General features: G+C 41.8%; 1 protein-coding gene and 3 non-coding genes across 4 annotated transcripts; all 4 read left to right on the top strand.

Moving 5' to 3' along the window:
- The first annotated feature begins 11 nt into the window (after positions 1–11).
- On the top strand, positions 12–25,997 carry WDR43 (WD repeat domain 43). Its single transcript, XM_071580115.1, has 18 exons — positions 12–271; positions 4,677–4,811; positions 7,917–8,038; positions 13,752–13,872; positions 14,972–15,111; positions 15,607–15,709; positions 16,753–16,817; positions 17,190–17,361; positions 17,844–17,930; positions 19,679–19,810; positions 20,229–20,366; positions 21,185–21,271; positions 22,403–22,434; positions 23,238–23,301; positions 24,164–24,277; positions 24,709–24,778; positions 25,406–25,461; positions 25,557–25,997. Exons 1-18 carry the CDS (start codon positions 77–79, stop codon positions 25,674–25,676), a joined length of 1,953 nt encoding a protein of 650 aa, XP_071436216.1. The 5' UTR covers positions 12–76; the 3' UTR covers positions 25,677–25,997.
- On the top strand, positions 8,451–8,528 carry LOC139669139 (small nucleolar RNA SNORD53/SNORD92). Its single transcript, XR_011697194.1, has one exon. It is a non-coding gene; the product is annotated as a small nucleolar RNA SNORD53/SNORD92 (small nucleolar RNA).
- On the top strand, positions 15,227–15,310 carry LOC139669140 (small nucleolar RNA SNORD53/SNORD92). Its single transcript, XR_011697195.1, has one exon. It is a non-coding gene; the product is annotated as a small nucleolar RNA SNORD53/SNORD92 (small nucleolar RNA).
- Positions 18,680–18,758, top strand: LOC139669138 (small nucleolar RNA SNORD53/SNORD92). The gene has a single exon (XR_011697193.1). It is a non-coding gene; the product is annotated as a small nucleolar RNA SNORD53/SNORD92 (small nucleolar RNA).
- Positions 25,998–27,511: the final 1,514 nt, after the last annotated feature.

Below are 27,511 nucleotides of genomic sequence, written 5' to 3'. Positions count from 1 at the left end.
GGGGCGAGCACGCGGGGCGGTGCATGCGCCGCGCGGGGCAGAGCCCGAAGGGGAGAAGAGCGCGCGCCCGCCCGCCATGGCGGCCCCTCCGTGCGCCTTCTCGCCCCGCGGCCACCGCCTGTTCGCCTCCTGCGGGCCCGACGGGAGGCTCCGAGTGTGGGACGCTGCCGGCAGCCGCCTGCAGCACGAGTACGTGCCGTCCGCGCACCTCAGCGCCGCGTGCACATGTCTGGCCTGGGCCCCTCCGGGGGGGCGGCCGCCCCCCAGCAAGGTGCGTGAGGGGAGTGGGGGGTGATGAGGGAGCGGGGATAAGGGAGCAGAGGTGGGGGAGAATAAGGGGGATGGCGGAGACCCCGAGCACCCGCCTGACGCGTGGCTGCGGCCCGCTCGGCTTCACCCCGCCCTCCCAGCGCCATGTGGCCGGGCGGGCCGGGGCGCGGCGGGCCCGGGTGAGGGTCCCGCGGGCCCCGCGGGGTTCGGGCTCAGGCGAGGCCTGTCCCACCCGACTCCTTTGCTTGGGGCATGTCCACGTGTGATACAGCCTCCCCTCCCCCCCACACGCCCCCGGTTTGCACTGCACGAAGTAAATTTCACGTGTTGGGGGAAGAAGCAGCTCTTGGGGTTTTATTGTTTTGTTGTGGGGTTTTTTTAAACAAAAAATCGGCAGAAGCACTGACCGTGTAAAACTCTTTGTCTCTCATATAACCTGCATGGAAGAAGCCTTCCTTGAAGGAGCGAGGTATGTTACTTCACGGCATGTGTTGCCTTAGTCGAGAAGGTGATGCCGCAGAGCAGGTCGGCTGCTGTGCGCTCACTTATTTCCCATTCCAATGAAGGCACTGTCTCCCCACACTTTCTTACCCTTGGCAGTACTCCTGTGCAAGCTGCTACACTGCGATGCATCTTCCCGAGCCCAAGAATCCTGCATAAAGTTATTTGGTAGTTTTATTCATAGCACACGTTGGAAGTCTTGGATATTCTCCGTCTTGATCAAGTTTTAGGTAACTTCACCTCAGGGAACAAGGAATATAAAAATATCTGGAGTATGCCGAGGTACCTTTTTATCCTCTTTATGTTAAAGTAGTCCTGTATTCTTTAGCTGGAATGTACCATTTCCTGAGGAAAAAATGTATGCGTTGGAAAAAGTATGTGAAATCCAGTAAAAAATAGAGAGGGCTTTTCAAAGTGTGTTTTGGTATATCAGCAATTCAGTGTATTTGAAATACTGTTAAGGATATTTCAAAATGTGTAAGACACAGATTACCAACCCAAAGGAAGGCAATGTTGGCTCACTTTCATGAGTTAAGCAACTTAAATCTGAACTTTGAAAACTCCCAGGACTTGCACAGCATACAGAAAAAAGGGTTAGTTTAAGATTGGCCCGAGTCTGCATTTGTCACTAACTTTGAAGCAAAAATGATACATTTATTAGTTGCAGAGCTGTATAGTTGGCTCTTCACTATTAAATTAACTGAAAATAGCATGTGAAAATGGGGTTAATCTGTCCTGTGTGGAGTAGAACTCCAACTGAAATGCTGCACTGCTGTGCTGCCATAAGTCAAGCACAGCAGGTTTCTGAGTGGCTTTTAAAACCTTTGGTTTTTGGTTTTTTTTTAAAAAGAACCCCTTTTTTAGAGTTCTGCTCCTAAAACCTACAGGCCCTTGGATTTAACTTGGTTTAGGGTAGTATGAAAATGGACTTTATCAGACATCATTTGGCCACTTCTCAGTGCTTTCTAATTATTCCAGTAGTTTGAATGGTGTCCCCTGCTTGAAAGTTGGTAGGTTTTCAAGTCTAGCTGGGAAACATACTGTTTCTTGGAATAATGATGCCATAAACCTTTGTAAGTTATTGTTTTGTCCTTAGACTGAACTGAAGAACTAAATCTAGGATGGTTCTGCCAAATATATTTTATTAAATGTGTGTTTTCTGACATTTAGTTTTGTGGTTTTGGTTTTTTTTTTGTTCCTGGAGAATTGGCATCTCTCTGGGTAGCACTAATATCTGGTATTCAGGGTAAAACTGTGCCAGTGGGTATCTGTAAATGGTGTTGTCCAAATGACACCTAAACTAAGAATATTCTGGATTGCTGCCATCCTAATGTAAGACCACGTTACAGGGGAATATTAGAAATCAAGCTGTGAACTGCAGGCTCTGGAATTGCTGATGCAGGGGTGGCTGATTGGGATGTTCCCTGCCCACGTGCATTCCCAGTGTGCTTCCTGCCTGCAGTTTTCATCTCCTGCTCCATGTGGTGCCTTGTGCCAGAGTGGACTTCCAGCATGCAAAATCCCTTCTTCCACTTTCTTCCTAACAAGCTGCAGCTACTCTGTCATCGTTGACTGTCAAGACCTTGAGACTACTCCTCATTTCAGTGGTTTAAATGCTTTATTTTACATGAGAGCTGCAGAGATTGGATTTCTGTTTAAAAGTCTGTGACTTACCTAGTCAAGTAAGAACACTATGGAAAAGTGTGTGCACAGTTCCTTTTCAAGTTACTTCTTTTAACCATCTCTACTAATTAAAACACTTTGCTTTTTGGGGCAAAGTTGAAGAATATCTAAATAAAATTGAGTTTCCATAAATCTGAGAAAGAAATGTCAAAAATGCTGCTACTTAGTATAGTTCAACTCACCTGTTCTGCCCTGCTGTGGCTATGAGAACAGAGTGCTCTTCTCTTTAAGACCCTGATCCATAAGGGAATCCCACATGAATATATGTACTGATCTAATGCAGGGTAGAAAAGGTTCATTGGTTTGTTTGGTTTGGGGTTTTTTTGAGTTCTTAGAATGTTTTTTCAAATCATCTCAAACATCAACAGGTGTCTGAATTTTGAACTGGGATTCTTTCAGGCAAAAATTTCTGACAAAACGTTCCCTTTGTGCTGCCAATAAGGGGTCATCAGTAAAGAAATGTATGTGAAAAAAGCCCTTCACTTTAGGAAGAACCTGCACTGCCTGTTGCTCTCTTCTTGACATTGGAAATAACTGTGAATTTTAGTGGAAATTCTCTTGTACCTTTGGCTCATTCCAGGGGAAATGGGCTATAACAAACTGAAATGGGAGGTGAACAAGTTTTAGTTGAAAGATTTATGTAAGGGAAGAATCTGTTCTTAACTGTGATTTTTGCTTTGCAGTGGGCCGTGCGTGATAATTAGTAAAACTACATAATGAGATTGAAAAGTACCAGAAAACACATAAATTGTACTTGAATATCCATTCTCTTTGACTTTTGTCTTTGCATGTCACAGCAGCTTCAAAATTGCTTTGTTGTCATTGCTGCCCCAAAATCCACTAGTTTAGTCCTTTCTCCTGTATTGTCCTAAAACCCACTTGGTTGTGCTTTGTGACTAATGGTTTCTCAGCATCTGTTTTTGCAATGTTTTATAAACACTTTTCTTTCCAAGGGGAGATGAAACCTACACAAATACTCACAAAAACCCCACTGTCATTTCTCTGAAGAACCTGCTTTTGATGTAACAGTCATTTGTGTAGCATTTTGGTATTTCTTGGCCTAAACCAAAACACTTTTCCTTGTAGAAGGTGTTGTCTGTGTTAAAAGTCCTGCTTCAAAGAACCAAAGTATTCATCCTGCACTGTTAAACATGTACACTTAGTTATGGTAAAATCACTCAAATCCTGATTGCCGTTATATCTCTTACGTTCACTGTGTCATGACTGTTGTGAGGCAGATGAGCTGCACCACACGGATCTTGCACTGAGCTGGTTCACATTTTATTAGTCTCCTTTAGTTTCTTCTGGCTGCTCATCAGTGCAAATAGATCTGTAGTGTAGAGAAAGCTTTAGTTTGCATGTAATTTTTAAATTGGAGAGAACTCTTTGCTGTGACGTAACAAATTGTGAGGACACTTACGAAGGTCCAATTTAAAATCTCATCAGTAGCATTAGGGATGTTTTTTCTTCTGAAGGCCTTGAACAGTGTTCTTCCCACTTGTGCGTGAGATAAGGTATCTGGGATTAACCCAGTAAACATAAATGCAGTGGCTTCTTCTGCCCTCTTGTTTTACAGGAACCAGTTTTATTCCTTCTCCCCTTTCTGGATGCGTTGCATTCACACATTTTTGGTTAGACTTCCTTGAGATGGCTGATAGCACTTGCAGAGCAAGAGAGAGAAGATTTAAGAAATGCCTGATTGTAGGAGGACCTCTGGTACTGACAACAGGACTTGGGCAGGCCACTTATTTTTGAGTATTGGTCATTTCCCTCTGTTGAGTAAGGTAGTACTTTCTTTTTAAGAAGCATTATGAATAATTAATATTTGCAAGACTCTTCTGAATAGCTTGTGAGAAGAAAAAAAAAGATCATTCTCAATCAAGCGTTTTTATTTTGTGAATGAAGTACTCTGATCGTGTTCATCTTCTGCTTCTGAGGCAGGAACTTTGTGAAAAACTTGAATATATCTTTTCGCCTCCTGGATATGGTTGGTAGGGTGGCAAAATGGCCTCCACCCGAAGTTTTCCAGTGACTCAGGACAACTTTGTTGCCTTGCATGTGGAGGTACAATATGGCACTCTAGGCTTCTGTGCACTTCAGTGTCTTCATTTTGTGCAGAGTTTGGGCTGGCTGACTGGTCTCAAACTTAGAGGAGTTTTTCCCCTTCTTCTTTAAAACAGCCTTTAATTTCACGATTTCTTTTTTTTGTTTTTGTTTTCCAGGATGGCCCCCAGAGGAAAAAACGGAAATCTGAGGTTGCAGAGGAGGACAAGCAGTTGGATATCCTGGCCATCGGTACAGCAGTTGGTAGCATTTTGTTGTACAGCACAGTAAAAGGAGAATTACAAAGCAAGCTAGTAAGTAATAGATTCTTCATCACATGCTACCAAATGCTGGTGGTTTCAGCCAGTGTAGACTGAAAAATCTTTGTTTTGAAGTTAATGCAGTATCTTAACATTGTCCATGGATTTGTTATTTTGCACTATAAATGACAGTAATGATGAAATGCTTCACTGGAGAGTTAAATCCTCAGTGGGAGTGTCATACCCTCAGTTTGTGCACAGTATTGTTGGAGAGAAAGGCAGGACTCACCAGTGCTTGGGAAGGTGTCACACTGAACTTTTCTGTAAACTCCCCTGTGGAAACTTTTGATCTCTCTGAGCACATGATCTTTTTCGAATAATGCACAGTGACTTTCTTCTTGCCTTTACAAATGATAATGTCCCTGTTACGTCCAAGTACCTTGGGTTACTTAACAAGTGAAATAAGTTCACGTGAATGACTGTGAAATACTTGGAGATACTTGGGTATACTTTGCTTCTAAACTCTTAGTTGTATGTAGGGTGGTAAATGTGCATGAATTTAAAGAAAGCACAGTAAATTATGAGTATCAGCTCTGTCTTATGGAAAACCGTATTTATGCTTGAAAATGATGAGCAAAATAAAGATGTTTTCACGTTAAAATTTACAGTTTTGGTTGGTTTGAAAACACCAGCTGCTTTTCTGTAGGAGCATAACAGCAGATGTTACTTGATGAGTACTTTATTTTTTCAAGCTAGGTCAAATTAAAAGATTATCCCTGGTGGAATATGAGGTGTTACTTTTAGCTGTCCTTACTGAACAGATGTAGGTTTTTTTGCTCAAAAGTGATTTGCAGTGACACTTCTGGGAGTAGTCTGAGCAGGTTGTTACTTGTTCAAATAGTGAAATTTTATAGACTCCATGAAATATTTTCATAAATTATTGAAGAGCATATTTGGAGCTGCAAAGATTTTGTTTATTAAGAGGAGTGAGTGAAACCCTGTAGGGTTTTCTGATCTGATTGTAGCTTGCTCATGAATGCTGATCTAAAAGGGGAGGCTCCTCACCTATGAGTGCCCTTAAGGAAGCAGGCACTTAGATACTGTCTGTAAGACACCTGTGCTTGCTTTTTCTTTGAGTCTTTTTCATGCTGTCAGCCTTGTTTGGCTTTGTGTACAAAAATAGTAGGCAGGAGGGTTTTTTTGTTAATTCTGAAGTGCTAGAAAAATCATAGAATCATAGAACACCCAGAGTTGGAAGGCACACACAAGGATCATCAAAGCCGAACTCCTCTCCTGTGGCGCCGCACCCTGAAAGGGAAGGGAACACACAGGTGCACAGATGTGCTTGTGGTCAAAAAGGAACAACAAAAGTCAGAGGGTCCACAGAAACTTAGTAGTAAATTGCACTCTTGACATGGAAATCAGTATGTCTCTCTTCAAGTATAAAAATGTGGCAGTGAGTTTTGAATAATGGGTAGGGTGAAAGAGAAGAGGAAGATTAAAGAGTGGAAGAAAGAATGAAAGTTTGTTGCCGCCAAGCCTTAGCGGAGACTGCACACACCAATGTGATGTAAAGCAAATCCCAAGTTTATTCAAAAACACAGGTATATATGACCTCAAGTGACCCCGCCCCAGGTGCGGTGGTCTGACTCCAATTGGTTGAGGCTGGAAACATGTCCTTTTAAGGTGAAAACGAAACCTGTAAGGTGGTCACTCAGGCCCACCTGAATCGGGCTGCAACATCTCCCCCTTTTGTTTCAAAGAACAAAGCAAAAATGCAAACAACATAATACACATCATGCATATTGCAACTTGAACAGAAAGGCTGAAAATTTTGAAAATTGAGAAATAACATTTTGAAAATCTTAAATTTTGCTAATGCAAGACTTAGCAGGGTATTTGCAGGTTACACATCCCTACCTTGCTGCCAAGCCTTAGCAGAGACTGCACACACCAATGTGATGTAAAGCAAATCCCAAGTTTATTCAAAAACACAGGTATATATGACCTCAAGTGACTCCGCCCCAGGTGCGGTGGTCTGACTCCAATTGGTTGAGGCTGGAAACATGTCCTTTTAAGGTGAAAACGAAACCTGTAAGGTGGTCACTCAGGCCCACCTGAATCGGGCTGCAACAAAAGATCACCAGTCCTGGCTCCACGTCAGTCCAGTTAATGTGTCCAGTGTCCTGAAGGTGCCACTTGGACTTTGTGGGGGTGCCTTTTTATAGACAAGTTTTCCTTACCTTGGAGCTCAGTTTCTCACTCTATGCAAATTAGTTACCATGTGCAACTCTGTGCCTTTCGGGAAAGGGGTTGGAGGATTTTGGGGGTCTTTGGTGGTCTTGAAGCCCCCTACTGGGTGGGCCTTTGGTCATCACTCCATGCCTGCTTCTTGACCTCATTCCCACACTTGCACCGTGCTGTGTTCTGCTTACCCCCAGGAGCCAGAACAAGGATGTTTGTTCCAAAGAAGTGCTGACCTAACTTCTCATGGCTCTCTTCTCCAGCCACATCCTGTCCTTGCTCACAGTGTGTTCTTACCAACAATCCTTGCTTACCTTCATGGCTTTCCAATGGCGCTCGGTGTTTGAGATGCACAAATTAGCCCCTTATCTTCTAGGCTTCTACATGACCCTGTGCAGGGCCACCCCAAGAATCACACCATGTCCTGAAAGCTTTGTCTAAATGCTTCTTGGACTCTGGCAGGGTTGGAGCTGTGACCACTTTCCTGGGGTGCCTGTTCCAGTGTCCGACCACCCTATGGATACTATTTTCGTAAACATCTAACCTAAGCCCGCCCCCAGCCACACTTCCAGCCATTCCCGTGGGTCCTGTCACTGGTCACTACAGAGAAGAGATCAGTGCCTGCCCCCTCCACTTCCTCTCATGATGAAACTGTAGACCACAGTGAGGTCTACCCTCAGTCTCCTCCTCTCTTGGATGAGTAAGTACGACACCAAAATACTTACGTGTATGTATCAAAATATATAAAGATATTTTATAAGTTTATATGTATGTTGGGTTTTAAAACCACACACACTTCAAGTTGCCAATGATTTGAATTTAATTCTTGAAATAGCATTATGTTCACATTGCTGAGTGTGAGGAAGACTCAATAGTCAAGACACTTTAGTAAGTTGACCCTCTTACCTTTTGTAGGATGGTGGTCACGACAGTAGAGTAAACTGTGTAAGATGGCATCAAGACAATGGCTGCTTGTATAGCTGTTCAGAGGACAAACACATTGTGGAATGGAACACACAGACCTGCAAAGTAAAGTGGTGAGTGATACTGGTTTTCAATCAAATATGTTTGCACTTGCTTTTGTGTATTTCCTCCCTTGCAGGTTTTAGTGAGGCCCCTTTGGAAATGCTGCACTCTTGCTTTCCAGGCTTCTTGCCCACTGTGCAAAATTGACTGTTGGCCATTAGTTTTCTGGGATTGGAAGTGGTTTTATTAAGGGATGAAAGAGTAACTGTTATCTTCCTTGTATTGGAAAGACTAGATGAAACTGCTGAGAGAGATTTGTTCTCTCCAGACTAACTTTTAGTAGGACCAAAAGACTAAAAGTCCTACTAAATCAGAAAAAATCTAAATTTTAGAAAAAAATCCTTGAAAATAGGGAGGAGCAGATACTGGGAAACCTCATACCAATTAATGCTGTTACATGCATCTGGCTCTGCTCACTGGGCCTTGCTATGATGATAACCCACTTGGTTTCGCTCTCTACTGATGTGCAGTGGGGACAGTTCCACTTGGCTGTCTGAGCAGGCTCCTACTGTTGAAGGTACTGTTGAGCAAAACAGAGCTTAGTGCAGAGTAACAAGATGTCTGCTGTAGGCATTTACTTTCTTTAGTAATAAAGTTGAACTTTTTTTAAACTTTAAAGAAGAAAACAAGATTTCTATTAATGATCCTTGTTGTCTTTCTTCAATAAAAGTCTATTATGTGATGGCCCATTGATCCTTCTCTTGATGTTTCTTTTTTGTAGCATTTCCCACTTGTTTTATTACTTCAGCTCTCTTGGTTTTATTAATGTTTGTATGGGCACTGTAGCCAGCCCATCATCCGTAACCTCTTTGATTTCCTGAAAAAAACCTGCATTCTTAGGTTACATTACATTGAGACACTGACATAAAGCAGTAGAAGATGGCTGTAAACCCTCCCTCTAGCCTTTTCTTCTTAAGGTTAAACATGCCCGGTTCTCTCATCTTTTCCTCTTCCATTATGTACTCTAGTCCCTAAGCTGCTTTCATGGCCCTCCATTGAATTTACTCTGCAATGTCAGGGGCCTTTTTGTACTGTCCCATACTGGGCACAGTACTTAGATGCAGTTTCAGAAGAGTTGCACAGAGCAGAGGAATCACTTTCCTTCACCTGCTTGTTATACTCTGGCTAATGCAAACCGGTATGTAGTTGGCCTCATTGCCACAAGGATTCCCTGCTTGCTCATGTTCAACTTGACTATGGAGAACCACAGGCCTCTTTTCTGCAAAGCTACTTTCTAGCATTTGTACTGTGATTTTTCCATTCCACCTGCAGGATTTTACATTTTTCTTTGAGCTTTGAAGTTCTGAAAGCCTATTTCTTCTCAGGCCTGCTGACATGCCCCTGAGTAGCAGCCCTGCCCTCCAGCATATCAGCTACTCTCCCTAATCTGGTATTGAATGTGAGCTTGTTACCTGTGCATTCTGCCCTGTTTTGAGATCATTAATAAAGATCTGGGCATTAGCAGAGGATGTTAGGCAATATTGGGATGTCCTTAGTGACACCAGTAACTGGCCACCAGCTGGTCTTCGTTCCACTGCTCACAACTGTTTGTTCTCAGTGATCCAGCCAGATCTTTCCCTCCTTAGAGCCCATTTGTTCAGGCTTTATATCTCCCATCTGGCTTTAAGGATACTATGTGAGACATTGACAACAGTGTTGCTAAAGTCAAGTTAAACAGCATCCCTTGCTCTCTTCCCATCAACCAAGGCAGTTTTCTCATTAGGAAGGCAATCAGATTGGTTAGACATGATTTGCCATTTGTAAATTATGGTGAATGTGCCCAGTCACTTTTTTGACCTTTCAGTGCCTAGAAATGGCTTCCATGTGTCTTTGTTGTATAATGTCCCCTGTTGTTTCCTGGATTCTCCTGTGGATATATTTCATTTCCTCTTTTCTTTTTTTTCAAGTTATCAGAAATGTCTCCTTAGCCTGTGGGACTACTCAAAATGAGAGCGTGATCTTTTAATAACATTGGCCTTAGCAGTTCTGGATGAATCCCATTCAATCTTAAGAAGTCACATTTGTAGAATTTGCTGTTGTAATCCCTAATTTGATGTCCCTTTACTATAGGGAGTGCTAGTTCTGACTCTGACACTAGCTCAAGAACATGAGAGGCCTGTGAGACATTGCCCGTCAGTGCTTTGGCCTTTTCTGTGTACTGAGTGGGTCTACGTCATTCAGCATCAGCTCTGTGCTTTCCTCAGTCATCATCTTACTGCTGCTGATGTGCTGTGTGTAGGTGTCCTTTTGTTGGCCTTCATATTCCCTGCAGGCTTGAACACCAGCTAAGCTTTGGCTTATTCTGTTGCTGCATGCCTGGACACTGTATCCTTCTGTGTAATTATCTCTAGTTTCACCTTTTCCATAAATTTTTTTTTTGTTCCTTTTGAGTTGGCTCAGGAGTTACCAACTTGGCCAAGCCACCCTTTTGTAATAACTGGTGATTTCCTCCTAGTTGGAGGGGACCCTTCCTTTGCTTTGACCAGGTTATCCTGTAAGAACAACCAGCTTTCCTGGGCCCCTTTTCACTTGAGGGCAGCCACCAGTGGGATCCTGCCAATCAGTTCTCTGCATAATTTGCAGTCTGCTCTTTTGAAGTCTGGCACTGTAATTCTGCTGTTTATATTGCTCTTATTTTTTAGGGTCCTGAATTCCATTCTCTTGTGGATGCTGTAGCTGGAGGTTGTAGTGCTTCCCCTCACCCTCACCTCTGAGTGGCTGATCCAGTAAATCACCTTTCATAGAATTGATTGGAAAGCACTTGCATCAAGGAAGGATCTTCATCACTTGCCAGGAGTCTTAGACTGCATGTGCACTCCTGTGCTGACCTTCCAGCAGTTGCTAGGGTGGTTAAAGCCCCTTAAAAGAACAAGGGCCTGGGATTATGATGATTTATCAATTTCCTGTTTAACTGGACAATCTCTAACAGACATGCACCATTGCACCCTTGTTGGTCCATTTTCATACCTACAAATTCTGCAATGGTCCTTTGCCTATTTCAGAGGAAAGCTCAGTGTATTCATGCTACCCTTTTACATGGAGATACTGCTCTCCTTTTGCCTTCCTGGCATGTGCCTTCGTAAAGGTCCTTTCTTGAGAGGCACCCCTGTTGTTCTGTGAGCCCAGAGAGATCAAAGCTTTGAAGCTGCCAAGGACATCTCATTTCCCCTGTTTGTATCCCACAGTGTGTATGTTCATGTGCAAGTACTTGACATGGGTCCTAGATACGCTGCTTTCTCAGGAAATGTGAGAATTTTTGCTGTCATACTGCTTGGGTGTTTCACTCTCCCCCGTCCCATACCAGGGACCATGGAGAGGAAGATTGGTTGCGAAATATAATTAGAGGCATTGTGTTCTTTCATTGTAAAGGTGGCAAAAGAAAATGATTTCTGGAGTGCATAAGATTAAAAGTACAGGAACCACATAACATCATGGTTTTTATCTGAAAATTTTCTCTGGTAATATTGAGTCATACTTAAGGTATTGAAATTGGGAAGAGTAGAAGAAAGCAATTCCCTTAAAACTTTACCTTCTAGAAGGAACAAATCTCCATAGTAATCGCTGGTGCCCAATGTACATGTGAGCGCCTTCCTTCTTTAACAGTTGTCACGACATGGAAATAAGTATTTGCGTAACCCACAGAGATACCAGGACAGTTGCTCCTGGGGTAGAGCCGTGGTATTCAGCTGTTTATTTTCAGATGTCTAGGCATGTTTCTTTAGAGGTATGGACTGCTAGACAGGGAATAGAAACTGTATGGCTTTAGGCTTGACTTTCTTAAGTACTGTAGGAGTACTCCATAGGGCCATGTCAACAGGTCTGTGCAGCACACATGAAACCTCTGGTTAAGAGACAAAGTGTTGGGGAAGAGAGAGTTTCTGAAGAGGCAAGATGAGGTGTTGTAGAGAGGTCGTCTGAAATGTTCTGGATGACATTTTGTTTCTCTGTAGTTTTTTCATGCCTTAAATACTCTGACTATACTGCCAGAGGCATTCTGGACATCTCTTTATGCAGCTTCTTCTTTTATAAGATCCTGTTTAAAACGTTTTCTTGTAAAAATTATATAAAGAATATTCAAAGTGAAAACCAACAAATTTTTACTGTCTTATATTCTGCAGTTTACTTTAGGCTTGTCTTTTTAGTACATTTAAAAATAACTTCTTGGTTTACATTATTAAATGGTTTGAAATTCCTAGTCTTGACCTCTTTGGAAGAGAATACAAAATCATGTCATACTGTCTGTAAGGTGTAATGTTGTTTGCCAGGTTTGTGGGCTGTAAAACGTTCAGCTTCTATCAAAAGGGATACAATAAATGGTCTCTGTTTAGGAACACAGGAGAAGCATTGCTTGGGCATGTGAGAGTTATTCGGAGGTATTCCTAGAACAGCTGTTCACTATCAGAATGTAGTGTGTTATGGGCTACCTCCTGACTGTAAAGGGTTTGCATTAAAGCTTTCCTTGCAGTTTTGTCCTGTGAGAAACATCTAGTGTTCATATTCCTGCAGAGAAGAGCAGATGAAGTCTTTCCATTACATCACATTCCTGCCTGCCTTCCTTCCTGCCTGCCTTCCTTCCTGCCTGCCTTCCTTCCTGCCTGCCTTCCTTCCTGCCTGCCTTCCTGCCTGCCTGCCTTCCTGCCTGCCTGCCTTCCTTCCTGCCTGCCTTCCTTCCTGCCTGCCTTCCTTCCTGCCTGCCTTCCTTCCTGCCTTCCTTCCTGCCTGCCTTCCTTCCTGCCTGCCTTCCTTCCTGCCTTCCTGCCTGCCTGCCTTCCTTCCTGCCTGCCTTCCTTCCTGCCTGCCTTCCTTCCTGCCTGCCTTCCTTCCTGCCTGCCTTCCTTCCTGCCTGCCTTCCTTCCTGCCTGCCTTCCTGCCTGCCTGCCTTCCTTCCTTCCTTCCTGCCTGCCTTCCTGCCTGCCTGCCTTCCTGCCTGCCTGCCTTCCTGCCTGCCTGCCTGCCTGCCTGCCTGCCTGCCTGCCTTCCTGCCTGCCTGCCTTCCTGCCTGCCTGCCTTCCTGCCTGCCTGCCTTCCTTCCTGCCTGCCTTCCTTCCTGCCTGCCTTCCTTCCTGCCTGCCTTCCTGCCTTCCTGCCTTCCTGCCCTCCTGCCTGCCTGCCCTCCTGCCTGCCTGCCCTCCTGCCTGCCTGCCCTCCTGCCTGCCTGCCCTCCTGCCTGCCCTCCTGCCTGCCCTCCTGCCTGCCCGCCTGCCTGCCCGCCTTCCGTCCCTCCCCCTCCCCTCATGGTGCTTTGAACCGTAGACCATTAAGGTGAAGTTTACCATTGTCAGTGATATTGACAGACTTGAGAGGAGGGGCAGACAGGAACTGCATGGGCTTTGAAACTCTGAATTTTAGTATTGAAGAGGCCTTTCTGAATGGATTGGTGTAAGCTTTTTCGATTATGATTCATAGAGAAGTCTTGAAAATGATATGGCACTTTTTGCCCTATTTGCAGTAGTAGAGAACTTTGAGAAAGGAACAGTTCAGTATTAAATAGCTTTGTAGCTATTTGAGTTGTTTAGGATTTTTGTAAACTAATTTGAAGGCAACATGCAGAAGCAGAATAGCTTGGACCTCATCTTTGACTACTTAAATTACTGGTTTTTTAAGTTTTGCCTTAAATTTTCCATGATGCTCCTTGTGCATTTTGAGATTATCCTAATAAATACTGATTTTTCTGTTTCTCCATCTTTCTCCCTTTGTACAAAACCCCCTCCATCCAAATTCTAGTAAGTGGAAAGGCGACAATAGCAGTGTCACCTGTCTATGCATCAGTCCAGATGGAAAAATGCTGCTGTCAGCTGGTAGAACTATAAAACTGTGGGACTTGGAGACCAAAGAAGTCTACAGAGTAAGTACCTCTGTACCTCTGTTAAACTAGGTGCAAAAAACCCCACTCTTGATTGGTGACATTATTTACCAAGTGTTCCCTGCTCTGAAAAATTTCACTGTGTGTGAGGAGACAGTTGGAAGTTTCGGGATTGCTGGAAGCTTTTGCTCTCATGATACCATAAACTGTGATTTCACCTTCCTGAGGGTTGAATGAGGACACAAATTCCTGTTTCAGGGCATGCTACCTGCACCCTTTCACAGGCCTGTGGGAGAAAGATGGATCCTGTTCTTTTTCACTGGATCCCTGTCTGATACGTTTCTGGCAGGAGAACTTAGTTCACAACTGTATCAGTTACTGCTGGCATGGGTTTGCATGTGAGCTCCCTGACTTGTAACATGAGTCTGTCCATGAAGCCTTCAAGTTTCCTCACTAAACTTCATGTAACTGGTGGTGTTATCAGTTTTGCTGTTGAAACAGCTGGAAGACACAGGAGCAAACTCCTTGTTGTTCTCTGGGCAGGGCTCAGACCTGAGCAAATAGCCATGCTTTAGCTAATCCGTGAATGCAGCCATGCTCTCTGGCCTGCCAGCACATAGGACACAGCTGGCCTCTGAATCTCCTGGTACTTGCTGTCAGGTAAGTGTGTACACATGTGCTGTTACTTTGGTCTTGCTGGCACATGGCAACTATGAAGTATGTCTGCATTCTATCATGGCCAAAAGTAGATTGAAGAAACAATTTGGGGGGGGCTTGGGGGTGGTGTTTTGCACAGACTTGGCGTATCAGCACATCTGTGCATCTGTTTTTAAAGCTGAGGATGAAACTATGAATTAGTTTCATTGTAAAAGTTGAAGTGTAAAATTAAGGCAGTGGAGGGAAGTGCTTTGTGACAGAAACAGCAGTACAGGTGAATGTGATTTCTTTTGCCTGGATTTACCTTTTAAAATGCTGATAAGTATCCATGGGGCCATACAGAAATGCAAATGATCACTAGTTAAAAAACCACTGAGTTGTGGTTGTTGACACTTTAATCTTTCCTAATATTCTTTGTTAACTGATGTTTTTTACTGTAAGACTGCTTATGACAATCATTGAAAGATCCTGTTTTTTCTCTCAGCATTTCACAGGCCATGCTACATCAGTGTCATCATTAATGTTTACCACAGTGAAACCTATGAATGAAAGTATACCTTTTGATGGGATTACAGGACTTTATTTCTTGTCTGGAGCTGTACACGACCGATTGTTGAGTGTATGGTATGTAAGTTTTTTGTGAGTTCTGACTTTGTGATCAATATCGAGCGTAGGCTCGTGAAATATGTTCTGAACTCTGATTGAACAGAAGGCGAAGCAGAAGGGGCACTCTGGAAAAATGCAGTGATGATCTCTTAAATGGTGGTTTCGACTCACTGATTGTTGAGTGAAGACGTGAATTTCCTTGGCTGTGTCTGAGCATACTTCCAGTGTCCGTTTGTATCGCCAGTGTGCGCCAGAACTTACTGTGTAATCAAATTCCTTGTTCTTTGCACTTACTGTAAGGTTTATGTGAAGCTTTCTTGCTCAGTTTCCTCTGGGAGTTACTTTGCACTTAGAACATTTTCTAAGCTGAAAACTGAAATGTCAGTGTGATACTTTAGGATGTGGTAGATACTACCACAGTTGTTAGTGATTTGTAGGCTTTATAAAGCTTGTTAGGTGCAGAGGGTGCTGTTTGTGCTGTGGTAAATAATGTCTACTGTTCATGTTTTCCAGGCAGATCAGATCAGACAGAAAAGAAAAGAATGCTGTGATGTCTTTTGCAGTAACAGATGAACCAATTTTTGTTGACCTGACTATATCAGAAGTCAAGGAAGAGGTAAGAGCAATAGTTTTTAACAACATATGTGTTCAACAATTTTGTTATCCCATCAGTTTCCATTTAAGGGTATAAAGAAAGAAATTTCGTTTGTGTTTGGGTTCTATTATCAAAGATGAGATCTGAATGGCAATTCATGTGTATAAAAATGTTTATTACAGGTGCATTTTTAAAGCTGATAGTTTGAAATGCTCCTTATCAAAGCTACTGAGTGTGAATTCAGTGGTTTTTTCAGAAATTTTGTTTGTGATGGTGGAAATGTCAGTTGTTTCCTATTTAGAAAAAGTTAGTAATCAAAATGATTGTTAGAACTTGGCAGCAAAAAACAGAAAAGAAATTATTTCTAAAAATCTTCTTTGAGTATGGTCCTGGTTTTTTTCTGATTTCAAGTGGTTTTGGCAGTGTAACTGCATTTGGAATTAACTAGCCTTTAGTGAGTTAAAGTCGCAATGTGCATTGCCCAAGTCTCAGTTTTGGCAAGGACAAGTCTTTCAAAGTAGTTGCCTTTTGAAAAATATCTGCATGTAAATCATGCTAACAGACTGTTTCAATAATTATTTGAAACATTTTTCTCCTGCTGTCTTCAGATTTCATTTCTCAAAATGGTATTTCATGCTGTATTTTTCTAACGTTTCCGGTTATTCCCTCTTACTTCGTGTGTTGGAGAGGAGTCTGTAATGTACCCCTGTCATTCAATTGCTCAGAGGACTCATCTCAGTTTCTTTTTCTAGGCTTATTTACGGTGTCAGTGTCTTTGTAGACCTGTGCCTTCAGACATGTGTCTGCCACTGTGAAAACCATTCAAATGGGCATATATTAGTTGTGATACAATAAAGTACAGTTATGAGTTATATTTTTATCTCCTAATAATTGTACTAAATGTTCCCAAGTTATGTCTTTGATCTTCCTTACAGATTTAGTTTAATGTGTTTAGGTACTCAAAAAAATCAAGTCATAGCAATGCAACTCTCTCTTGATGTCCTGTACTTGCAGAAAGTTTCTCCTTTGATCTAACTAAACTCTTTTACTGTACCTTCTTTCAGCCTGTGAAGTTAGCAGTTGTATGCAGAGATGGGCAGTTGCATTTATTTGAACATGTCTTAAATGGGTAAGTTAGTATTCATCTTGAGGATGTCTCTGGGAAAAGTCAGGGATTACTGTAAGGCAAAGTTCAGTTTTGTTATGCTGCTGCCCTTAAGTTCTTGTATGTGCTGGGAACCAGGTTCAGCGGGCTCTTGTCTTGGCTTGCTGGACCATTTTTGGTGAACTGACTTGTTGGTGACTGTGCTGCACTTTGGTATTATGTGTAGCTCAAATTTTGTGTGTCTGTGTCTCTTCTCAGCCATCTGTAAAAGCTGTAAAACGGCAGAGTGTACTGAGGACCTGCTAATGAAAGGAGCTTAGATGTGCAAGATACTGAAGTGTTTAAGCTAAACCTAAACCTCTTGGAATTTTTTAATTTCTCTTTTTTTTCCCCCAGTTATTGCAAAAAACCCTTAACATCAAACTGTACTATCCAGATAGCAACGCCTGGAAATGATGGGGACTCCACACCGAGACCAGTCCCTATTTTAGCAGCCGCATTTTGCACAGACAAACAGTCTCTGCTGCTGGTGTATGGAAACACCTCACAGCCCATCATAGAGAAAGTGGTATGTAAAACTTAACAGACAGGGTTTGGATTCTCTGATATCAACTGTATATTGCTCTCAACTGGAGAAATTTTTATTATTTTTATTTTTACTTTTTTGAAATTGTGTAACAATACATGTTCCTTGCCCCATTTTTGGGAGGCTATGACTTGCCCCAGAGCTGCTTCAAAAGACAAGTTGTGTTCCTCCATTCTTTCAATTGGAGAACAGCTTGACATCATTACTGGCTGTTTCTTACCTTTTCAGCTGTTACTGAGTTAGAAACTTGTTTTAATACTGTTTCAGTTTACCTGTTTGAACTTCTTCAGAGAACACAGAGATCTGGTGACAAAAGGCAGATATGCAAAGGAGCTGCTGTTCTAGAGTGAAAAAAAGTTCATTCTAATTTATACCTCTGGAATTCTTTCTCATCTTTAAGTAGCATAAGAAATCACAGGTGTGAATGTCAAATAGATTAACTGATTTTGTTCCTGTCCTTCTAGTCTTTGAACACCAGTGAATCCCACATATGTTTGGTAAGGGACATCCAGAAAGTCTTGTCACTTAAAACAGAGGCTGCTCTAACAAAGGTGAGTTTTGCATAAAATGTGATTTTGTTGCTTGTCTTATTTTTCTTTGGAAATGGTAGAATTCACTGCTCACTTAAAACAAGATTGGATTTTTCTGGATGGACGTGTTCAGAGCTGCAGATGTCCATAGCACTCAGGCAGGTGTGGGTAAAACAGAACTCTGTGGCTGCTGTGTGTCCTGGCATGTGGGATGGAATGTGGTGACTCTGCTGTTCTCAGCAGGTCTCCTTGAGAGACAGGAGTGATCAGTGGGGTTTTTCTGCTTGAGAGCAGTCCTTCCCTTAGAGTCTCTCAGTTTGTACACCCAGTTTGACCTGATGGTTTGGGATGAAGGTGGGATGTCTTTGTTTTAGAGTCTAAATAAAGTGTAATGGAACCTTAAATGACATATCCTTTTGGCTCTTCCTTATGTGTTCCTACTCACAGAGACATGGGAATGTGAGGCTGGCACTTAAATGGCAGCAGTGTCCACTGAGGCCACTTGCCACTGTTTTCTTTCATGCAGGATCCCCTGGGTGTTTAGAGACAGGCTGTGAAGTTCTTAATCATTGTGCATATTCAAGGCCTTGAAGATCTGAAATGCTTGGAGTATCAGTGAAGTGAGCAGACAGCGCTGTTTTTCTGACCCTAAAGTTACCTGCTGGATCTGATGCTCCATCAGCCAGGCGGGGTTTTGTGCTGTTTCCTCAGCCCTGGAGCTGGTGGGTAGCAGAGCTGAATTGCAGTGAGGGGTGTAGGAACTCCCTGGCATGCAGTGATGATACCCATCTTGGTTTCGCTTTTTACTGAGTTCCAGTGAAGACGCATTTCTCTTGGCTGTCTGAGCATGTCGTGTGGGGAGAAGGTCAGTGATGAGTGTGGTGAGCAAAGTGGGTAGTATTTCAACACCATTGCTGTTCTGCATTAAAGTTCTTGAGCCAGAAAAATCAGGTTTTTTTATGCTTGTACACACAGCATATGGAAGTTGCTTTGCTCACTGTAGTAGATGATATTTGTATTACTTCAGTGGGCACCCAGCAGGGCTTCCACAGGTACAGAAGTTTGGGCTGGTACTTCAAAAATGGCCTGAACAGAAGTGCTGTGGTTAAAAAGTGTTCTGGAAGTAGCAGGTAGCATCTTGATATTCTGGAAGTGGCATACACCCTTACATCCTCTGGGGTCAGGGGAGCACTTGGTTATTAAATATATTGCCTTTAAAATTCCATCTCCTTTGTGGTCATTGAAGATAATACCCTTAGCTTGATTGGTATAATCTGAGGTTGCTCTGTTTATCACCATGGTCATAGTCTAATTCAGACAACTGAGTTCTATGTTTGAGCAATCTCTAGAGGAAAGTAGTTGGGATTAAAGTGAATAGTAACTACCTTTTAGTGTTACATTGTGCTGCTTTTTGTGGTCAGTTACTGCATTTCAGTGGAATCTATTGCTAGCAAGCATCCAAATTTTTGTTGTTAGATACAAAGGCCTAGTTCTGTGAATGTTATGGCAAAAGCGTGTAAAAAAAATGATTCACAGGTGATTCCAGAGACCATTGCTTTAGTTAATTATGATAATTAGCTGACCGTTACTTGAGATTATTCATTACTCTTAAAAATGTCGGATCCTCCTAATACTTATGTAAGAAAATGAGTGTCTCAGTCTGTTTTTACCATGTGTTTGAGAGTCTCACAGTAAAATCATAGTTTTAAATTGGAGGGAACCCCAAGGTACTAGCAATTCATGCAAATGTGGTTATCTCTGTGTACCAGGTAAAGACGCCTGTTGTGAACTCAGACACCAAAGTTCTAGTGCCTGGCATTCCAGGACATAGTACAGCTGTCAAAACTCCAGCCTCAGGAAAGGAGAAAAAGAAAAACAAGAGGAAACCAGGAGAGACAGAGGTAAAGGGCTTCCTCTTTTAAACACACAGCGAGTGCTATACCTTCTTTTGGTGAACTTGAATTTGCTTTGTTTGATGTGGAAGTAAAGTTAATGATACCATCTTTTTGTATGGAGGAGACTTCCCTCTGCTCAAAATATTTCCTTCACTCAAGCTACGTGTGCCTTGCCAGTGGTTTTTATCAGGTTATTGCAAAACTTTGTCACACGTGTCTGTCTGTCATGCCAAGGTATCTTTTAGTCAAAACTTCATCTTCTTTTCTCATGCTATTCTCCATCAGTACATTTAAAAGAATATGCAAAATTTGTGTTACTTTCCAGCAGTATTAGAAGGAATGCTGTAAGGTAGGTACTTTGCTTTCAGCTAGTGCTTCTGAGAAGCTGCACTGAAATGTCACTGTGGTTATTTTTTGTGTGCAGGAGAGCATTGAGGAGCGCCTTGGGGCATTGGATATTGATGTGAGCAAAGTGAAAACTCCAGGTGGCCTTCCACAAACAGACAGCTTTGCCGTGCTGCTGGTTCAGGGCTTGGAAAGCAATGATGCAGAAATCTTAAATGTAAGTGTTGCAAGCTCAGTGTATGCCCTTTAGTCTATTCACTAGACTTGTGGGAAGCTGTCCTGAAATCCAGGGGGGCTGAACAGTCAAGAACTTGTTGTTTACCCCAGCTGCCTTTTGCTGATACGCTGTTCAAGGCAATGGTATTATAAATTACAGGAGCAGTGTTTTTTTGTTGTTGTTACCTGCCTTGCTTTCCGAGTCAGTCCCTGAGCTCAGGCACTACGTTTATGATAAATTTGGTACATCACTGTAAGGATGTTTTGCAAGTAGTGCTACAAATGCAGCCTTCTTCTCTTTAGCTGGAGCGTAATCTGTGCTTAGTCTCCCGAGTTCTCAAGTAGATACTCTTTGATAAATGCATTGATGACAACAGTTACACTTGAAATGCTTCCTGTTGCGCTTGGACAGGGAAGAAATAAAAGAACTGCGGCACAGAAATGTTAACATTTTAACACTGAATACAATTTTCTTGTCATAGATGCTGATGAATGGCATTTATTTACAGAAGACAGACAAAAAATAGCAAGGGAAATTTTAATGTGCCTGTGATGCATAATTTCTAACATGGGAGAGGTGGGCTAGAGGCAGTGCCAGATTATTTTAGATGGATTGAGTGTCTTACTTTGTTAATTGTGGCTGACTTTGCAAATGGAACTCCTTTTCATAGCACGTCTTTTGCTCCTTATCCTTGTCTTAACGTACAAAAGTAGTGGAGCAGAAAAAGTGTTATAAAGCCAGAAATTTTGATTTTGCTGGTTGCTCCTACACATGTTAAAATTGAATGATTCTCTGATTGTATTTTTTCATTTTAACAGAAAGTGCTTAATACAAGAAAGGAAAGTATAGTAAAGAACACAGTAGCCAGAATGCCTATATATGCTGTCATTCCACTGCTTCATGAGGTAGGAGAGACGGCCCTTCTTGTCCTGTCATACAAACAACACGTGGTTTGCATTCTAGCTGGGGAAAATCTAGTATATGTCTCTGTTTTTACTAATGAAAATGGCTTGGTACTTTTAATGGGTCAGAAATGTCTCTTAATTTATCTCTGGTACACTCTTTGTCTTCTCTGGCTGAAGCTTAACCAAAGGACCACTGTCAAAGCTAGTATGTGGGGAGAGAGAGAGGGGAATGGAAAAGATCAATCAACAGGATGTTTAGTACATGGCAAACAATTGCCATGACATCTTTTTAACTACTAACATGGACTATAATTCAATTCTGGCAGTGCTGGCCAGAGCAAGCTGTATGAGCACAAACACGCTGGATACTCACATGAGAGGAAGAATAATAGAATGTGTACTTAGAACAGTGAATTTAGAAAACACTTGGAAAATGAGGAGCAATTTCTTTCCTCTTTTCAAGGTAATCAGAAGCCCAGTTGCTGTACTTAAGCTTTGCGGCATCACTTACTAGCAATTTTAGAAGGGATTTGGCTTCTGATCTACTTATTCAATGATATTAAATAAAATCTGTGTTTGGACAGAAATATCTTAATGTTTAGCCTTAACTAGACATTACTTTCCTAACTTGAATGTTGATTAGTTGCTCTTGTTATATGAATGACATTCTATAACAGAAGTTAGTGGTTAGAGTTCTTCTGTATTTTAATGTGCTGGCCACAAATAAGATTTAATTTTCACTTCCAGTACTGATCTTAGCAGAATTGTGCAGTTGTCCCGGTACTGAATGTTTAGTCTTGTGGTGCCTCCTTAGGCTTATATTCATGACATGCAGCATTTCTTCCCTGGGACCTTTGTCAGGGAATCTAAGTGCAAGTGTTTGATTGCATAATCTCAGTGGATGGACAGATCTTGATGTAACTGCCTTCTCCAGAGCTTGAGATTTGTCCTGGGAAATAGCTTTCGTGTTATACTACCTTCACTTGTTTCCCCAAATTATCCACCCTGTAGCAACTGCTTTCCTAAGCAAATACACAGAGATATGTATTGCAGCTGTCACATGGATGTAATGATGGGTTTTTAAACTCGTTATGTTTGTTACTTAATGTTGACTGTTTTTTGTCCTTTTAGCTTACGAAGAGATTGCAGGGCAACCCATACAGGTAAGAGACAACTACAGTTTGATTCACCAGAAAATTTTCCTGTGTGTGTTAGGGTCCTTCCCACCACCTATGTGATTGATTTCCATAGTAACTATAATTAAATTGCAGCATCTGGAGGTAAAAACTCTCACCTGATTGTGGGTACAAAGAGGAACTTTTGTTAAGGCTTTGTCAGGATGGCTGAAGTGAAATTAAAAAGGGAAAAGGATGCCTGAAATAAGTGTGTAATCCCAAGAATTAACTCAAGTCCCTAAATGTTAACAGTGTGAACCTGATCAATGTGTAAAATAAAATAGTTATCAGATTTCCAGTTTAATTATCAGCTTGTTCAGTTTAATTATAAAAGGTATTTACATCTCCTGGTGTTGTGTTTAATAACAAAACCAGCTCCTCCCTCATCTTCTGATGTTGGCATAAGAACAGCTCTGCTGAGACTAGCTGTACTGAATTCTGGGGGTTAGATTGGTTTGGTTTGGGGTTTATTTTTCTAAATATAAGTTTCCTCATTGTAAGTGGAGAAAAAAGGAGCACACTTTGATCTTTTATTCACTGAGACCTCCCATAAAAAATGGGAGAAGCACAGACTCCTGAACGTGTCTAGTTTAGTCCCTCGCTGAAATGTCTCTTCCTAGCAGTTTATATATCTCATCTGGATAGCCAAACTGTTACATTTACATCTGCATTTATCTTTATATCTAATGAAAAAAGAACTCTTCATATAGAGCTATTCAGCATCTAGAATGTGAAATGAGTGTCTCTCAGACAGTAGTATCTCTTTGATACAATTAATTTATCTTTTCCAGTGCCTCACTAATGGTTCGATGGCTGAAGTCTGTTTTTACCCTACATGCTTCCTACCTTTCCACAGTAAGTATTTTACATTAATGGATATGCACTTAACTAAAATGAGATTTAATGATTAAATGTATATTCTTTCTTCTGGAATTTGTCTTTTGCTCTCCATGTGTGGCAGTGCCCAGATCAATGTACAGTGGGCTACTTTTGCCAAACTACTGCACATTGCTGATAAATGGTTTGTCTCAGTCATTCATGACATGATTATAGCCATCCCAAAGTCAAACCAAGATAAGTTATGTCACACCTGTGAGAAGGAACAAAATTACTGTCAAAGAGTAATCTAGTCTGTGTCACTAAATCTTACAGTGACTTTCCTTTGCTCTTGTAATGCTGATCTTGAGACTGTCTTGGGCATGGCTAGATTTATGGGATAAAGGTATGCCAAAGGTGGCAGGGTAGTAAGTAATGTCATAGCTTCTGGGTTGAAGTCCAGCCTTGCCTGATAAGTGGTGGATACAGTGCTCTTGCTGGGTTAAGAAAAAGACATTTTGGCACTGTCAGTTGTTTCTTCCATTTATTATAGGATTGCTGAGCATCAGAACTTGCAGACGTTGCTGAGGCTGCATTTGTATGCTGGTGTATGTTCAGTTCCCATTTACACAGCTTTCTGTGCTTCGACACCTGCTTATGGCAGTGACTATGGAAAGGAAAAGTAGTGTAAGAATTGCCACCTTTTGAAAGTAGATGGCCAAGTGTTGATTGATCAGGCTGCAGGTGGTTTCTGTGAACCCTAAACTCTCTCTTCTGTCTAGAATAATGTGAACAAGGGTTGCTTGCCCCAAACACACAAAGGTAGTTTGTAGTAAAAAACCTGGCATTTGGGATGCGTTGGTTAACAGCTTCATTTTTTTTTCCCATCTATTTTCCCAAGTTGCCAGACCTTATTCCTCAGTTGGGAATGTTATACCAGTTAATGGAGAGCAGAGTAAAAACATTGCAAAAACTTTCCCGTCTACATGGAAGACTCTTCATTCTTGTCAGCCAGGTGAGCTTCAACTCAATAACATGGGCTGTGCAGGAGTGTTGGTTACAGACTTTACCTCCTGTTGTGTTGCATCTAATGGGACTTGTCATTGGGCACTGTACAGATGCTGGTAATGCTCAATCACTGCACTTAATTTACTGTCTTGTCAGTCTGTGCTCTCTGGAAGTGTTACACATTTTATCCTGCCAAATGTTGCTACTGACCCGTAGAGTTTTAAATGGGAATAAATAGGAGTGACTCGTCCCCTTCAGAGCAGATGACTCTCAGATTTTATTTTGTCATTTGTGCTTGTTTGTCTGTTAAACTACTACTGTAAATTAATTATTTTGTGTCACTCTCGATGTAGACTTAATTTAAATTGTTGAGTTTTGTTGCCTTTTAAGGTTGAAATACATGATTTCATCTAAGGCTAATCTGCAAATTCCATTCAGGTTGCAGCATCAGAAACAGTTCAGGATGTACCCGAGGTTAATCAGACTGCAAAGCTGGTCTATGAGGATGGTAAGTGTTGTATCCTAGGTTTGTCTCAGGTCCTGAATTCTTATGACAGCCAGCACTTGGTGGCTGTTCATCATGCTCCTGTGCTTTATCTACCAGTGTACAGTCTAAAAAGAGAGAGGTTTTGTGGCATGTCCATGGCAGTAAAATCTTTGGCTAAGGATGGGGACATCTTGCAGCTACTTGCTCTTTCCTTCCCCTCCTTTTATCTCTTTTCATTCCCTTCCATCCCTGCTTCACAAATGAAGAAATCAGTGAATTGGAAGTTCAGTATGCTGCTTTAACTTACCTGGCAACCTCAAATTTCTGCTGTTATCTGCCCTTCTCGTGAGGTGGATACAGTCAAGGACTTCTACATTTGAGTCAGCAGGACATGAATGTAGTGGATGTCCATGTGTGTGCCTTTACACTTCCAGTTTGGCTTTTTTCCTACTGCATCTTCACACTGTATATTCATAACAGAAGTGACTTGTTCTTAATTGAAATTGATTACCTCATCTTGAGGTAGAATTTGCTTTGGAATTGAAATAGCAGAGTTTGAAGACTTGGCAGCATGTGGGGTTGGGCCTGTTTGCACAATGATACTTTAAAGCCTGTTCTCTATACTAAGAGATTGTTTTCTCTTTTCAGAATCATCAGAGGAGGAAGGCTCAGATGATGAGATGATTGCAGATAAAGACTCTGATGTAAGTGGAGCTGGACCAGATCTCCTATTTGCTTGTTACAGAAATGATGTGACTGACAAGGATTCAAACATTTCTGTTTTGGGTTTTTTTGCCAGGAAAACTGGGAGGAAGATGATGAAAAAGAAGAGCAATCTGATGAACAAGACATGACTGTTGAAAAGGAAATCAATGGTGATTCTGATTTGGAACCAGAAAATGAAAGTGAAGAAGAATAACAGCACTAAAGAATAATTTTAGCAGTTTGAAGAAGTGGGCCACCAACCTCTTTAATTCTGGATCATGTTGCTGAAAGATGCTGTACTTGCATATCAGGAGTGCAGAGCCTGCACAGCCTGTGTGCAGAGGCACATGTGGGGCACTGTGCGTTTCTGAATCCAGAATGTTTAACTGTGCCAGCCTTCTCTCGCCCTATTTCCCTGCGCTTACTTATAGAAACATTTCTTCCACCTCATGGTCAGATTATGCCTGTCATGTGGGACATGCATTTGTATCTCAAGTGAAATAAATCTACCACCTCTGTTTGTGTGGTAAACTTGGTTCAGCTTTACATTGAATTTGTTTCAAATATTCAAGGATCGAAGACAACTGGTCTATACCTTCTCTTCATGCTTCAGTTAGCAATAGCAAGTGGGCATCCTGCTGATTCTTTTTTTTTTAAAAAGGAAACAGAAAAAAACGAAAAAAAAAGATATTTTTGTAATATTTAAATTCTGTACTGAGATTCTTTTCTTCCCACCTCTTCATTGGCTTAGCCATGCCTTGGCAATATCTAAATGCCAACCTGACTTAAAAATGAATTTTTCTTTTTTTTTAAAAAACAAATTTGAACTCAAGACTTTTATATGTCAAATCAATGAATTTTCTTGTGCTTTAAAAGGACATTAGAAATACCACTGGCTCCTAGTTTTGTTTTTAATGGAGGCTGTATATAAGTTCAATGCTAACCCAGAGGACAGACCATGTTGAGGTGGGTGGGGAGAGAAGAGTGACACAGGGAAATGAGAAGGTGAATGCTTGTGAATACATAGCACACAGCTATACCTTTATAATGGATTTTTAATCTTTCAGTGGCAGAACAAGGACAGCTATTTGCTCAGCTAGTGGAAGCTGAAGTGGTGCAAACACATTTTTAAGAGCAAAACAAGGTAAAGGTTTGAGCCATTCACCACTATAATGTACAATAATATATTTGTCTATAAATGGAGCTGTTGCAACTAAATACCACCCTCTTTGTAAAGTGAATAAATATACATCTCTTTTACCAAGTACCTGTCCTGTGGTGTTTGTTGAGAGAGACCTTAGGCAGCTACAGGTGGTGGTTAAAGATGAAATGCTGCTTGTAGAAAGCAGATCTCTAATGGAGGGGGAAGCCAGCCTAAAAGGTTACAATGTGCAAAGCATCTGTTACTGATTTCGTGTCTCCTTTTAGTCCTATTCGTTGGTTTGTCCACTGCTTGGATTGCGTTGGGGTTGCAGTGTTGCCTGAAAGTGCATAATGGAAGTGGGTTATGTCATGGTTTTGGAGAGCTGGAGGTAGAAGGGCAGCAGGGGGAGGCTTTCAGTCTTTGGAGAGTTTTAATTAACAGTAAATTACTGTCTTAATACTTTATAATAATCTGGGATTTATTTTTTTGAGTTCTAAGGTGCTGTGGAAATAAGTGCCAACATTTGTGCACTATTTTGGACTCAAAGCCACCAGATCAGGCTGAACTTGTGCGTCAATTTTTAATTTGTCCTGCTGTTACTATGGGCAGCAGGCTTTGGACAGGGCAAAAGAAGGGTGTGAATGAAGGTGTGTTCTGTCTCAGGTGAGTGCTGGTCTGCTGGACTTCTGAGGTGTGGAGTGACATATGGAACCAGCTGTGTTTTGGTCATGCAAGTCCTGCATGTGTCTGCATCCCACCCTTTACAGAAGTAGAAGCAGAAGCCCTGGGTGGGGGTGAAAGAGCAGGAAGAGTGTCTTGTTTGCACTGTTTGGGTAGGGGGGTGTTGGCATTGGAAACTTGCCACCACTCCTCATTGTACGTGCAAGGTTGGCATTGCCTGTGTC

The sequence above is a fragment of the Pithys albifrons genome, chromosome 2, assembly GCF_047495875.1.
Source record: "Pithys albifrons albifrons isolate INPA30051 chromosome 2, PitAlb_v1, whole genome shotgun sequence".
Lineage (NCBI taxonomy): Eukaryota > Metazoa > Chordata > Aves > Passeriformes > Thamnophilidae > Pithys > Pithys albifrons.
Note: the sequence above shows the minus strand (reverse complement) of the source record. Positions and strands in the feature narration are given on the sequence as shown.

Excerpts from the sequence above, each read along its gene's own strand:
- WDR43 (XM_071580115.1), top strand. The coding sequence starts at position 77 with ATGGCGGCCCCTCCGTGCGCCTTCTCGCCCCGCGGCCACCGCCTGTTC. Across the intron at positions 20,367-21,184 it reads ATGATGCAGAAATCTTAAAT|AAAGTGCTTAATACAAGAAA; the intron begins GTAAGTGTTGCA and ends TCATTTTAACAG. Across the intron at positions 22,435-23,237 it reads TTGCAGGGCAACCCATACAG|TGCCTCACTAATGGTTCGAT; the intron begins GTAAGAGACAAC and ends TATCTTTTCCAG.